Source organism: Scyliorhinus canicula, chromosome 10 (assembly GCF_902713615.1).
Source record: "Scyliorhinus canicula chromosome 10, sScyCan1.1, whole genome shotgun sequence".
Classification (NCBI taxonomy): Eukaryota; Metazoa; Chordata; class Chondrichthyes; order Carcharhiniformes; family Scyliorhinidae; genus Scyliorhinus; species Scyliorhinus canicula.
The window spans coordinates 188,270,531-188,284,801 of NC_052155.1; the positions used below are offsets into that span (position 1 = coordinate 188,270,531).

Genomic DNA, 14,271 nt, shown 5'->3' on the forward strand with positions numbered 1-14,271 from the left:
AAAGTTATTGTTGCCATTAACTGTCAGTTGTACTTTGGTGGGCGAGGAACTGGGTATTTATTCATTTAACTCCATTGGTAGCCGCCGATCAATCAATTATTTCATTGCCAAGATTCCTTTGGATTTACTCCCACTTTGTGGGTCTTCCCAAAACTCAGCTAGATCATTCATTCTGAGGGAAAAAATAATCTGCAAACAGAATGACGCCTGCTGTTAGCTGCTCGAGAGGCATTGCTGGCATCTGTGGGTGCCAAGGCTGAAGACAGATTTGCTGTTGCATAGGAGGTTCAGATCCAAAAACCCGTCTAAAATTAACCCCGCCCGTGCAAATCTAGAATTATTAGATGGAGGGATTATTGCATGTCCCTGGCAAGCTTGGAGTTTTTAAAGAATAACTTCAGACATTCCTAATTTTGTTTCGGACTGGAGAAACTTTGTCAAATGCCCCCAAAATGATTTACCATCTTTCCCCTTTCTCCGTCAATTTGTCCACAGTTTCACTGTTTGTCAGGCCCGTCTCCACAAATTGGCTACTGCATTTACCTACAGATCTGATCCATTGGCCTTCGGAAACCTGAGGTCTGGCACCATCTGTGGAGAGAGAAAGAGCGTAAACGTTTCTAGTCCAATATTACTCCACTCAGCTGATACTATCCTCTCTCCACAGAGACTGTCAGACCTGCTGAGATTGTCCAGCATTTTCTAATCCCCCACCACGCCCTCACATTCCAGCATCCACAGTAATTGCTTGAATATTTGAGCTGTTACTGTTGGGCCTGTGATCTCGATACTTGTTCACATACACTGTGCCTGTAATGTTGAACCTACCTGTGCATCTATTGGTGGGATATTGAGAAAGAAAGCAATGTGTGTATGCCTGTTTTCTGACTTTTGAAACTCCTTTATTTCCTTCAGTTACTGAATGAAGAACATTTACCTTTAGCTGGGTGGTAGTACAGAGCCCGAGTGTTTGCTGAAAAAAGAGACATGCTGTCAAAACTTTGTGACTTGCAGTCACCAGGACAGAGTTGGAATACTATCAAATTTCAATGGGAACAGCAACTCGTGCTGCATGAGTCCCTCTGCCCTGGGGCTGTGGCCACTTTACTTACCAGCAAACAGTTACCCTCTAGTACATTTTTGATGACAATGCCTTGACTGATCCAAGTCATTGTGCTGCTCTATCTTTATTTATTCATTGGCTATAGGTGTCTCTGGCTAGACCAGCATTTGTTACCCACCCCCAATTGTCCTCGAGAAGGTGGTGGTGAGATGCCGCCTTGAATCGCTGCAGCCCATGTGGTGTAGGTACATCCACTATGCTGTTAGGGAGGGAGCTCCAGTTGCTGACAAGCGTTTACTTTCAGTAAGCAATACTTTAACTTTACTCAAAACATCCCAAGAGGTTAGCACAATTAGCGACTTTTGGGGGGGGGGGGGGGGGGGGGGGGGGGGGGGGGGGGTGCAATGACTTCTACAGATTAAGGCTTTATGAAGACATTTCTTCCTCTTTTTATACCGTGAGGATTCTGCCATAGGTCACAGTTTGTGAAGTGCAATGCATGTGCGATTGTAATTGGCTAGCCCACTGGTTTTGCAATATTTTCATCAGAACACACGGCTCCAAAACATGGGGCATGTCTGGCACACTCCAACCAATACTGTTAATGTGTAATTGTTAAAAGTTACTTGTTTCTCAGGGAATCACTTCTGAAGCATTAAAGCACTTAAATTGCTGTCCTTTTCATGTTTAACTGTTCAAATGTGGCCTTTGAAAGAAGGAGCTTGCATTTATTCAGTGCCTTTTCCATCCTTCGAACGCCCCAAGTGCTTTACAGCTAGTCCTGATCTATAATGTAAACCAATGCGACTGCCACTGTGAGTGATATCGGAGATTTAGGAAACATCGGGAGGGATGAGACGAGAATGATTCCTAGCTTGAAAACCCTTTGTTGCTTGGGCCTGAGCTGGGTCTATTTACTACAGATCAGTGCAGACTCTGAAGTGATCTGATAGAGATCTGTGAAAGAATTAAAGAGCTGAATTGTAGCCTGTTGAATGGATCATTTTAAATGATCTATTCAAATTGTGGCAGGGGGTGGGTGAGGCAGCGGTCTAGGAGGGAACATGCTTTTAAGCTGTGTAGAAATGAAAATAGACTGGACTTTGGGGAATTCTTTTCCCAGAGAGTAGTGACCTTTAGTGGTATGTTACCTGCTGGGTCCTGACTCCGCCTTTAAGAGGGAGCTGGGCAAGTTGGCTGGGCCAATAATTTCACGATATAGAAATTAAGTGGGTTAGCAGAGAAAGGTCCCCATGGTCACTGCAAACTCCTGAGATTTTTATCCCTGTATTAATGCTGGGATTTTTACATTTTTCTTGCTTCTCTTGGGTGATGATGTGGAAGCGATGGAGTGGAAAGTATTTAGTCCTGAATACGGGGTGAGCATAGAGGACCAGCATGTTTGTCATTTTGAGTGCCTATTTCCCAGTACCAAGGAAATGAATGACCAGATTGCCTGTGTCAGTCAGTATTGGGCGAGGGATAAGTGGTGGGCAGGATGCTGGGAATACTCCAGACTTTCTGTATGCACACATGTTCTTGATCAAGTTTACTCTTGTGAATTTTTCGCACTTCCCATAAAATCACAGAGCTCACTGATGTCTTCCGTTAAAATTCAGCTTTACTTATCCATGCTGTAGAATTTGAGTGTGTATTTAAAAGCACGATGACGCTTCATAATTGGGCCTGTTGGTTTCAGTTTGGTGCGTGCAGCAGCAGAGTTAATTGCGATGAGAAAGTTACTCGACTTCTGAAGAAATTTAATTGCAGGAAGTAGTGGGGAAAGTGCAAGGTTCTTGGTCTGTGGCTTTAGTGCGTGCTATTTACTGGCAGGTAAACGTAGACTGCTGCTGCAGGAGAATGCCAGGAGTTCCTTGAGACTTGCAGTTGATGGTAGACTGGGATTTATGTGTCCCTGAAACTAGCCACACAGCAGCAGGATATGCAACAAGTTTATTGAAAAACCACGGGAAGCACCATCTGCATTTGTGATGCTTACTCAAAGGAATGCATCTTGGATTTTTCTAAAGGAATAAAAATGACACACCTCAGTTTAGGCAGCGAATGTGGTGGAGACTGGCCTTTGAGTCTGGACTTTAATGGTACCAGTCAGAGCATTGACCACTGCAGGTCACATTTACAAAGCATTCAAATCTCTCTGATCTCTGCTTGTCCCTTCAGGGTCAAAGTGATATAGCAAATTGAATATCTTAACAATGCAATTACTAGGAAGCATTCCTCGAGACCGATTTTTCACTGTGGTTCATTTTGCGTAGCATACGAGAAAACTGGGGTTGCCAAGTTTAGAGTGAACCCTCCTCTGGTGTTGTCTCGTTACCTGTTTCAAGCAGAATGCTGCAGAAAGTTGGTGCTGGCTGTTTTCATAACATACCAAGCAGCCAGCGACGAGTGTGAAGGGCTGCTGGACCTGAACTGATTAAACTCCCAGAACCAGTCCAGAGTGTGTGGATAAAACTTGGAATTTTTATTAATGTTTTCCGTTTCCCCATAGTAAGGGAGTGAATAATAGTTCCCGGTGACCATTAATAGAAGTTGCTGACATCTGATTTATGGTATACAACTAAAGCAGCTGCCCTATGGCTCCCCTGCAAGTAAAAACACTCTTAACGTGTTTTTCATCAACAGAAAGCAACATGCGAAAGCTCCTGCCTGGTTCCAGTACTCCACCTCATTAATGGGGCTCTTGTAAATGTTGAGGGCTGGTGTTTGGGTTTTATAAACAGCGATAGAGAATGCGCACACAACAAAGTAATGGGAAATTTGTAACACCTGATATTATTCAGGCAAATGTGCTGTGCAGTGCTTTGGGCATCCCAGTGTGAAAAGACTGTTTTAAATTCATACAGAGGATAAAGCCCAGACTCATCAACTCCATACTCCCACAATGCCTTGATCCACTGCAATTTGTACACCACCACAACCAGTCCACAGCAGACACCAACGCCCTGGCCCTACACTCATCCCTGGAGCATCTGGACAACAAGGACTCCTACGTCAGACTCCTATTCATTGACTACAGCTCCGCCTTCAACACCATAATCCCAGCCAAGCTCATATCAAAGCTCACCAAAACCGAGGACTTGGCTCTTCCCTCTGCAACTGGATCCTCGACTTCCTGACCCACGGACCATTATCAGTAAGAATAAACAACAACACCTCTTCGACGATAGACCTCGATACCGGGACCCCGCAAGGCTGCGTACTCAGCCCCCTACTGTACTCCCTATATACACACACGACTGTGTGGCAAACTTTGGCTCCAATTCCATCAAGTTTGTTGATGACACGACTGTAGCGGATCAGATCTCTGGAACTAGAAACCATTGTAATAAAAACCCATCTGGGTCACTAATGTCCTTCAGGAAGGAAATCTGCCGTCCTTACCCGGTCTGGCCAACACGTGACTCCAGATTGACAGCAACATGCGTGACTCTGAACTGCCCCTCAAGGGCCTGAACAAATAAAATAAAAAATTAAATTTGTCGCTGAAGGAGGAAAGAGATTAGGAGAAATTTCTCTGGACGGTGAATTTGATGTGAAATGTTTTGCTCAGTGAGTGGTTACGGTAGAGATCACTGCACCTTTTCAAGTAAAGTTAGATAAATATTTGAAAGAATGGACAGTTGAAACAGGGCAACAAGAAAAGTTTGGGATTGGTCCACCAAGCAAGCCTCTCCCTCCCCTCGCGCCTCTCCCCTCCCCTTGCGCCTTTCCCCTCCCCCTCGCGCCTTTCCCCTCCCCCTCGCGCCTTTCCCCTCCCCCTCGCGCCTTTCCCCTCCCCCTCGCGCCTTTCCCCTCCCCCTCGTGCCTTCCCCCCCCCTCGCGCCTTTCCCCTCCCCCTCGCGCCTTTCCCCTCCCCCTCGCGCCTTTCCCCTCCCCCTCGCGCCTTTCCCCTCCCCCTCGCGCCTTTCCCCTCCCCCTCGCGCCTTTCCCCTCCCCCTCGCGCCTTTCCCCTCCCCCTCGCGCCTTTCCCCTCCCCCTCGCGCCTTTCCCCTCCCCCTCGCGCCTTTCCCCTCCCCTCGCGCCTTTCCCCTCCCCTCGCGCCTCTCCCCTCCCCCTCGCGCCTTTCCCCTCCCCCTCGCGCCTTTCCCTCCCCCTCGCGCCTTTCCCCTCCCCCTCGCGCCCTTCCCCTCCCCCTCGCTCCCTTCCCCTCCCCCTCGCGCCCTTCCCCTCCCCCTCGCGCCCTTCCCCTCCCCCTCGCGCCCTTCCCCTCCCCCTCGCGCCCTTCCCCTCCCCCTCGCGCCCTTCCCCTCCCCCTCGCGCCCTTCCCCTCCCCCTCGCGCCCTTCCCCTGCCCCTCGCGCCTTTCCCCTGCCCCTCGCGCCTCTCCTCTCCTTCTTGCGCCTCTCCCCTCCCCTCGCGCCTTTCCCCTCCCCCTCGCGCCTCTCCCCTCCCCTCGCGCCTCTCCCCTCCCCCTCGCGCCTCTCCCCTCCCCCGCGCGCCTCTCCCCTCCCCCTCGCGCCTCTCCCCTCCCCCTCGCGCCTCTCCCCTCCCCCTCGCGCCTCTCCCCTCCCCCTCGCGCCTCTCCCCTCCCCTCGCGCCTCTCCCCTCCCCCTCGCGCCTCTCCCCTCCCCCTCGCGCCTCTCCCCTCCCCTCGCGCCTCTCCCCTCCCGTCGAGCCCCTCCCCCGTGCCTCCCCCTCGCGCCTTTCCCCTCCCCCTCGCGCCTTTCCCCTCCCCCTCGCGCCTTTCCCCTCCCCCTCGCGCCTTTTCCCTCCCCCTCGCGCCTTTTCCTCCCCGCGCGCCTTTTCCCTCCCCCTCGCGCCTTTTCCCTCCCCCTCGCGCCTTTTCCCTCCCCCTCGCGCCTTTTCCCTCCCCTCGCGCCTTTCCCCTCCCCCTCGCGCCTTTCCCCTCCCCCTCGCAGCCTTTCCCCTCCCCCTCGCCCCTTTCCCCTCCCCCTCGCCCCTTTCCCCTCCCCCTCGCCCCTTTCCCCTCCCCCTCGCGCCTCTCCCCTCCCCCTCGCGCCTCTCCCCTCCCCCTCGCGCCTCTCCCCTCCCCCTCGCGCCTCTCCCCATCCCCTCGCGCCTCTCCCCTCCCCTCGACCCCTCCCCTTGTGCTCTCCCCCCCCTCGTGCGTCCTCCCCTCCCCCTCGCCCCTCTCCCCACCCCCTCGCACCTCTCCCCACCCCGTCGCACCTCTCCCCACCCCCTCTGCTCCTCTCCCCACCCCCTCGCTCCTCTCCCCTCCCCCTCGCTCCTCTCCCCTCCCCGCGCCTCTCCCCTCCCCCTCGCGCCTCCCCCACCCCCTCGCTCCCTCTCCCCTCCCCTCGAGCCCCTCCCCTTGTGCGTCTCCCCCCCCCTGCGTGCTCGCCCTCCCCCGCGCACCTCTCCACCCACCCCCTCGCACCTCTCCCCACCCCGTCGCACCTCTCCCCCCCCCCCTCTTCCTCTCCCCACCCCCTCGCTCCTCTCCCCTCCCCCTCGCTCCTCTCCCCTCCCGCGCCTCTCCCCACCCCCTCGCTCCTCTCCCCACCCCCTCGCTCCTCTCCCCTCCCCGCGCCTTTCCCCTCCCCCTCGCCCCTTTCCCCTCCCCCTCGCGCCTCTCCCCTCCCCCTCGCGCCTCTCCCCTCCCCCTCGCGCCTCTCCCCATCCCCTCGCGCCTCTCCCCTCCCCTCGAGCCCCTCCCCTTGTGCGTCTCCCCCTCCTCGTGCGTCTCCCCTCCCCCTCGCACCTCTCCCCACCCCCTCGCACCTCTCCCCACCCCGTCGCACCTCTCCCCACCCCCCTCGCTCCTCTCCCCACCCCCTCGCTCCTCTCCCCTCCCCCTCGCTCCTCTCCCCTCCCCGCCCTCTCCCCTCCCCCTCGCGCCTCTCCCCATCCCCTCGCGCCTCTCCCCTCCCCTCGAGCCCCTCCCCTTGTGCGTCTCCCCCCCCCTCGTGCGTCTCCCCTCCCCCTCGCGCCTCTCCCCACCCCCTCGCACCTCTCCCCACCCCGTCGCACCTCTCCCCACCCCGTCGCACCTCTCCCCACACCCCCTCGCTCCTCTCCCCACCCCCTCGCACCTCTCCCCACCCCGTCGCACCTCTCCCCCCCCCTCGCTCCTCTCCCCACCCCCCCTCGCTCCTCTCCCCTCCCCGCGCCTCTCCCCCTCCCCCTCGCGCCTCTCCCCCCTCGCGCCCCTCCCCCTCGCGCCCTCCCCCTCGCGCCCCTCCCTCCCCATCGTGCCTCTCCCCTCCCCATCGTGCCTCTCCCCTCCCCCTCGCGCCCTTTCCCCTCCCCCTCGCGCCTTTTCCCTCCCCCTCGCGCCTTTTCCCCTCCCCTCGCGCCTTTCCCCCCCCCCTCCGCGCCTTCCCCCCCCCCTCGCGCCTTTCCCCTCCCCCTCGCGCCTTTTCCCCTCCCCCTCGCGCCTTTCCCCTCCCCTCGCGCCTTTCCCCTCCCCCTCGCGCCTTTCCCTCCCCCTCGCGCCTTTCTTCCCCTTCCCCCTCCCCTCGCGCCTTTCCCCTCCCCCTCGCTCCTTTCCCCTCCCCACGCGCCTTTCCCTCCCCCTCGCGCCTTTCCCTCCCCCTCGCGCCTTTCCCCTCCCCCTCGCGCCTTTCCCCTCCCCCTCGCGCCTTGTCCCCTCCCCCTCGCGACTTTCCCCTCCCCCTCGCGCCTTTCCCCTCCCCCTCGCGCCTTTCTCCCCTCCCCCTCGCGCCTTTCCCCTCCCCCCTCGCGCCTTTCCCCTCCCCCTCGCGCCTTTCCCTCCCCTCCGCCCTCCCCCTCGCGCCTTCCCCTCCCCTCGCGCCCTCCCCTCCCCCTCGCCCTTCTCCCCCCCTCGCGCCCTCTCCCCCTCGCCCCTTCCCCTCCCCCTCGTTGCCTCTCCCCCATCCCCTCGTGCCTCTCCCCTCCCCTCGAGCCCCTCCCCTTGTGCGTCTCCCCCCCCTCGTGCGTCTCCCCTCCCCCTCGCACCTCTCCCCACCCCGTCGCACCTCTCCCCACCCCCTCGCTCCTCTCCCCACCCCCTCGCTCCTCCCCCCCCCCCCTCGCTCCTCTCCCCTCCCCGCGCCTCTCCCCTCCCCCTCGCGCCTCTCCCCCCTCGCGCCCCTCCCCCTCGCGCCTCTCCCCTCCCCCTCCCCCTCGCGCCTCTCCCCTCCCCCTCGCGCCTCTCCCCCTCCCCCTCGCGCCTCTCCCCTCCCCCTCGCGCCTCTCCCCTCCCCTCGCGCCTCTCCCCTCCCCCTCGCGCCTCTCCCCTCCCCCTCGCGCCTCTCCCCTCCCCCTCCCCCTCGCGCCTCACTCTCGCGCCTCACTCCCTCTCCCTCGAGCCTCTCCCTCGTGCCCACCCCGGCACTGCCCCTCTCCTTCCCATGATGCTCCTCCTGTTTCTTTCTCACCTCTGCCCATTGTCTCCAAGTTCATCATATCCACAATCCCACTAAATTCCTTATCACCCAGATTCCTCCCTGATCCCATGCTAGCTGACATTGTAAATGATCTCCTTTCGTCTGAGACTGTCTCCCTTCATTTCAAAGCTACTGTGACTTCTCTTTAGTTCCCACATCACTTTTTTTTAAAATACACTTTTTTAACTCTGGTATTCTCATTATGTGTTTTGGTGGTTAGCTGGTATTACCAGTCACACAAACACTAACCTGGGCAAGTAGAAGTGTTAGTCCAACAATACTTAAACTTAAACATTAACCATCTGTTGGTCGAGATCATTTTGTTTTACATACCTATTGTTGCAATTCACATGTGGCAAGTTTGCGATTTTGTTTGTGAGGAAGTAACGAGCTAAAATCCTATTCATTGGAGTGCTCTTGGTTTTATCCTTTGATTATACAATTAAAGGTTTTTCATTTGCGAGGACAAGGTGAAGACCTCTAACCACTTGTGTGGAGCCATAAATTATGGAATTGTCTGGTTTAAGATGTTCTTCTTTTCTTCATTGCAGTATGCTCGCAGAGAAACTGAATATGACTCCTGAAGAAGCAGAGAGATGGATTGTCAACTTAATCCGAAATGCACGGCTGGATGCAAAAATAGATTCAAAACTGGTGAGAGGTTTTGTGTTTGGATTGTGTGTTTGGCCCGGGCAAAATGTGATGTATCGTCAGCAAATGCTGGAGTTACGAAGGCTGAGAGTTCTGACCTGAACTGAGTATTTGAACTTGTGGCATTCGCCTCCAGAAGATTCCTCAGCTGCTGATCCCTCTGTTAACTACAAGTAGGACATTTTATTAACACACAGGGGGACAACATTTACAGAGGCTGTTTACTGTCGGCAGCATACTGCTGTGTGGCAGGGTGGCCACAGTATATACCAACCAGCTGCATTTATATAGCACCCTTAAAGTCTTCATATCACCCAAGGCCTTTCAGAGAAGTGCCATCAGTGTGCGATTAGTGTTTTTCATCTTCTGTCAGTCCACAGCAAAACTTTTGTTTTCCGACACGAGAAAAGGTTAAACCGTAAAACTGCGCGGAGATGCTTTATGAGTTAGGAGCGCAGGAAGTGGGGGCAGGAGGAGGTGAAGCAGCCCCTCTTACCAGCTCCTCTATTCAATAAGACCATCGTGGAACTTCTGTATTGACTCTACTATCCCACCCTATCCACATTTCCCTTGATTCACCTCTCGATATACTCGGGGACTGAGCATCTGCAACTCTCTCTAGCAACAAAATCACAAGCCTCTGAGTGGCAATGTTTCTCCTTAGTTCAGTCCAAAATAGCCGACCCCCCCCCCTATCGTAAGAACTATGAGCAGGAGTCGGCCATCTGGCCCTCCGAGCCTGCTCCGCCATTCAATGAGATCATGGCTGATCTCCCCCTGTGTGCGTGGGTTTCCTCCGGGTGCTCCGGTTTCCTCCCACAGTCCGGAGATGTGCGGGTTGGGTGGATTGGCCATGCTAAATTGCCCGTAGTGTCCTAATAAATGTAAGGTTAAGGGGGGGGTTGTTGGGTTACGGGTATAGGGTGGATATGTGGGTTTGAGTAGGGTGATCATGGCTCGGCACAACATTGAGGGCCGAAGGGCCTGTTCTGTGCTGTACTGTTCTATGTTCTATGTTTTGTGGACTCAGCTCCACTTTCTGGCCCGAACACCATAACCCTTTATTCTCCAAAAAACTATCTATCTTTATATTGAAAACATTTAATGAAGGAGCCTCAACTGCTTCACTGGGCAAGGAATTCCATAGATTCAGAACCCTTTGGGTGAAGAAGTTCCTCCTAAATCCAGTCCTAAATCTACTTCCACTTATTTTGAGGCTATGCCCCCTAGTTCTGCTTTCACCCGCCAGTGGAAACAACCTGCCCGCATCTATCCTATCTATTCCCTTCATAATTTTATATGTTTCTATAAGATCCCCCCGCATCCTTCTAAATGCCATCCGAGTACAGTCCCAGTCTACTCAACCTCTCCTCGTAATCCAACCCCCTCAGCTCTGGGATTATAATCGTGAATCTCCTCTGTACACCCTCCAGTGCCACTACGTCCTTTCTCAGGTAAGGAGATGCCGGCGTTGGACTGGGGTGAGTACAGTAAGAAGTCTTTTAACACCAGGTTAAAGTCCAACAGGTTTGTTTCAAATCACTAGCTTTTGGAGCACCTGTTTCACCTGAGGAAGGAGAAGTGCTCCGAAAGCTAGTGATTTGAAACAAACCTGTAGGACTTTAACCTGGTGTTGTAAGACTTCTCACTGTCCTTTCTCAGTTAATGGGGTATAATGCGGGGAAGTGTGAAATTAGTGACTTTGGGAGCAATAATGGAAAAGCAGAATGAGACCAGTAAACATTGCTGTTCCAAATGATCCTGAGACATTGGCCCAAGTCTCAATACTCCAACCAGGCAAAGTTACTTCTCAGCTTCTATCCTGTGTGGTCTCACCAATGCCATATAGAATTGCAGCAATAGAGGCTAATATACCTTTCCTCATTTCTTCCTATGAGTCTGATTCACATACAAGGACTCCCAAATTCCATTTGGAAAATCAATGTTTACTGGACTCATTCTGCTTTTCCATTGTTCCTCCCAAAGTCGCTAATTTCAGACTTCCCTGTATTAGACTACCATTTGCCAACTTCTTCACCAACCAGTTAAATAGTCTGTGTTCTTTTGCAATGTCTCTGCAGCCTCCTCACGATTTACTTTTCCACCTAGTTTTATATTGACAGAAAACTTGGGAATGCTGCGTTTGGTTCCTTTATCTAAGGAACTGATGTAGTTTGTAAATAGTGAGAGTCGAGCCCTGATCCTTGTGGCTCTCCATTAGTTGCACCTTGCCATCCGAGAAATGATCCATTTATTCCTACTCTGTTTCCTGTCGGTTACTCCATGCTGATCCTTAACCCCAATCTTGTGAGCCTCCATCTTGTGTTATTTCCTTACGACTTCCGAAGGAACAGATTGCAACAGCACCACTTTTCATCGCTTCCTCGTCCTAAGCCACCTATGCAGTTTCAATCGTCTTATTTGTGGCTCTCATCAATAGCTGTGAGAGTGCATTGCATTTTTATTTCAGCTGACTTGTCATCAACTCTCCTTCATTTTCCTCAATCTCTCTGATGACAGTAGTGTTGAGTGTTATCCAGCACAATTTGGGAAAACTGGGGAAATAATATAGGTTTGCACTTTTGGAAAGAGTGGGGGTGGAAAGAAGAGTGAAGACTTTCCATCAGATTGGTGGCTAGTGTTGAGATAACCATGTGACCTGAACTGATGTCGAAATAACGAGATTACCCTTTTCAATGCCATGGACTCCCAAATTTAACCGCAATGAGTTTCCAAGCACACAATCCACATCATCATTAAGACTGCCTATTTCTACCTCGGCAGCATTGTCCAACTTACTCTCTGCCTCAGCCGATCTGCTGCTTAAACCCTCATCCATATCTTTCTGGTCTTTAGACGTGACTATTCCAGTGCATTTCTGACTGACCTTCCGGGTTCTACCAAAGACTGGAGGTCGTCCAAAACTCTTGTTACCTGGATCCCAAATTACACACATCAAACCACTGTACTTGCTGATGTCTGTTGGCTAGTGGCTAACCAATGCCTCAATTTACAAATCCTGATCGTTGTTTTCAAATCCCTCCATGGCCTCACCACGTCCGATCTCTAACATCCTGTAGCCGTACAAATCTCCACGGTTATTGTGCATCTCCAAACCTGGCTGCTTGAACATCCCGGATTTTAGTCATTCTACCACTTGGCAGCCGTGCCTTCAGTTGCCAAGGCCCCAAATTCTTGAATTCGCTCCCTATACCTCAGCTTCTTCAAGGCGGTCCTAAAACATACCACTCTAACCGGGCTTTTTGTTGTCTCCTTGTGTAGTTCAGTGTCAAATTTTGTTTAACTACTTTCCTGTGAAGCACCTCGGGGTATTGTATGACATTAAAGATATTTTATAAATATAAACTCACCATTAAATAATTTGTTACAGTGGAGGCTAACATATTAAAGCCGTTGGGTGCCCCATATTGAAAGGATAGGTTTTGCTTTGTGACCTTTGTACAGAAAGCAAAGGTCCCTGCAGTGCCGAGGAGCATTGCCAGGTTCAGCCTCCATTTTAGTTGAGTGGGCCATCAAACCAAACATTAGCAAACCGAGGCTTTCACACACGCTTGATTCCGTGTTTGAGATTAGAACAGAAATATGAACTAATTTCTCTGTCCGCAGATGCTTTTCTTCCAAGTTGTTAAAATCCCTCGACCAACTTTGGTTCCTTTTAGTACACTGCATCAAATTATGAGCAAACCGCTGAATATTTCCAGTGATCGTAACAACCATTTTTTATTTGTAGGGCCACGTCGTCATGGGAAACAATGCTGTGTCACCCTATCAACAGGTTATCGAGAAAACAAAGAGCCTCTCTTTTCGGAGTCAGATGTTAGCGATGAACATCGAAAAGAAAATGAATCAAAACAACAGGACAGAGGTGAGCGCTGTTATCTGCTTTGAACATAGCAGGGCCCACAAAAAGCACCTATATTGAGCTGACGTACAGCCGGAAGAGCAAAGGCTCTGCTATGTTACACTAAATTTGGTAAATTGCAGTTAGTTACCTACCCGTCTTAAACTCGAGGTTTGACCCCATTTTGTGACCTCTAATATATTAGCATTTTTGGAGAGTGTTAGATTTTTTGGGGGCACTCGGTGAATTATGCGATATGGGGATAGTGGTAGGAGATGGGATTAAGGTAGAACATCCATGATCTGATTGAAGTTGGAGCAGGTTCGAGGAGCTGGATGGTTTACTCCTCCCATTTCTTACGTTCACAACTGCGAATATTTGTAGACCACAAAACATCCAGCATAATAGTTACAAATAACAACTAATGTAAGAATAAGTGTCATTTTAAAATTGTCTTCAAGGCCCTGGCCAGCCTTCCAGTTATGCTGAGTCCATTGTCAAAATTATGCAGCAGGAAGAGTAAAGGCTTTGGTATATTACACTTCAGTTTGGGAATAGAGTGAAGTAAATTGCCACAAATCTAAACTTGGTCCTTTGAATTTACAAATGGCATGTAATGCCAGTAAGCAGATTTTAGATTTGTCTTATTCTCACTCGAGCAAGAACCAGATGACCTTGTATTCCTAAAGAATTGGATAAAGGGTCTTAAACAATTTGCAACACAACACAACAACTAGTGAATTTTAATTCTTCTTGCCATTTACATTTCTCGGTTCATCAGTTGAAGCTTTTTACTTGTACCCATTTTGTATTTAGAAAATCAGTGGAAGGGCAAAATTTAGTCTGATGTTATACTCTCTCGTGCGCATGGAGTGGCCGTAGTATTTCACTCCTGGGAGGCGGATTGGAGAGAAATGAACTACCACTGGGGCATGAGGACACTGCAGGTGGAAACTTTCAATTTCAGCGATACAAATTTGCCCCCCTTTTTGATCGATGCAGGGTTTTTTTTAAGAGCCCGCACGGTTCAGTGAGTTGTTTTCCTCTGCCTCCATTAGGGTAGCATGGTGGTTAGCATAAATGCTTCACAGCTCCAGGGTCCCAGGTTCGATTCCCGGCTGGGTCACTGTCTGTGCGGAGTCTGCACGTCCTCCCCGTGTGTGCGTGGGTTTCCTCCGGGTGCTCCGGTTTCCTCCCACAGTCCAAAGATGTGCGGGTTAGGTGGATTGGCCATGCTAAATTGCCCGTAGTGTCCTAAAAAGTAAGGTTAAGGGGGGGGTTGTTGGGTTACAGGTATAGGGTGGATACATGGGTTTGAGTAGGGTGATCATTGCTCGGCACAACATTGAGGGCCGAACG

The 14,271-nt window shown here is 52.1% G+C and overlaps 1 protein-coding gene across 1 annotated transcript in view; it reads left to right on the forward strand.

The window, feature by feature from the left end:
* Positions 1–14,271, forward strand: part of LOC119972857 (eukaryotic translation initiation factor 3 subunit E) — a 156,769-nt gene that overhangs the window by 132,583 nt on the left and 9,915 nt on the right. Inside the window, exons 11-12 of the mRNA XM_038810363.1 lie at positions 8,951–9,053; positions 12,802–12,936. Coding sequence (XP_038666291.1) covers positions 8,951–9,053; positions 12,802–12,936 — 238 coding nt within the window. The remainder of the gene's footprint in view (positions 1–8,950; positions 9,054–12,801; positions 12,937–14,271) is intronic.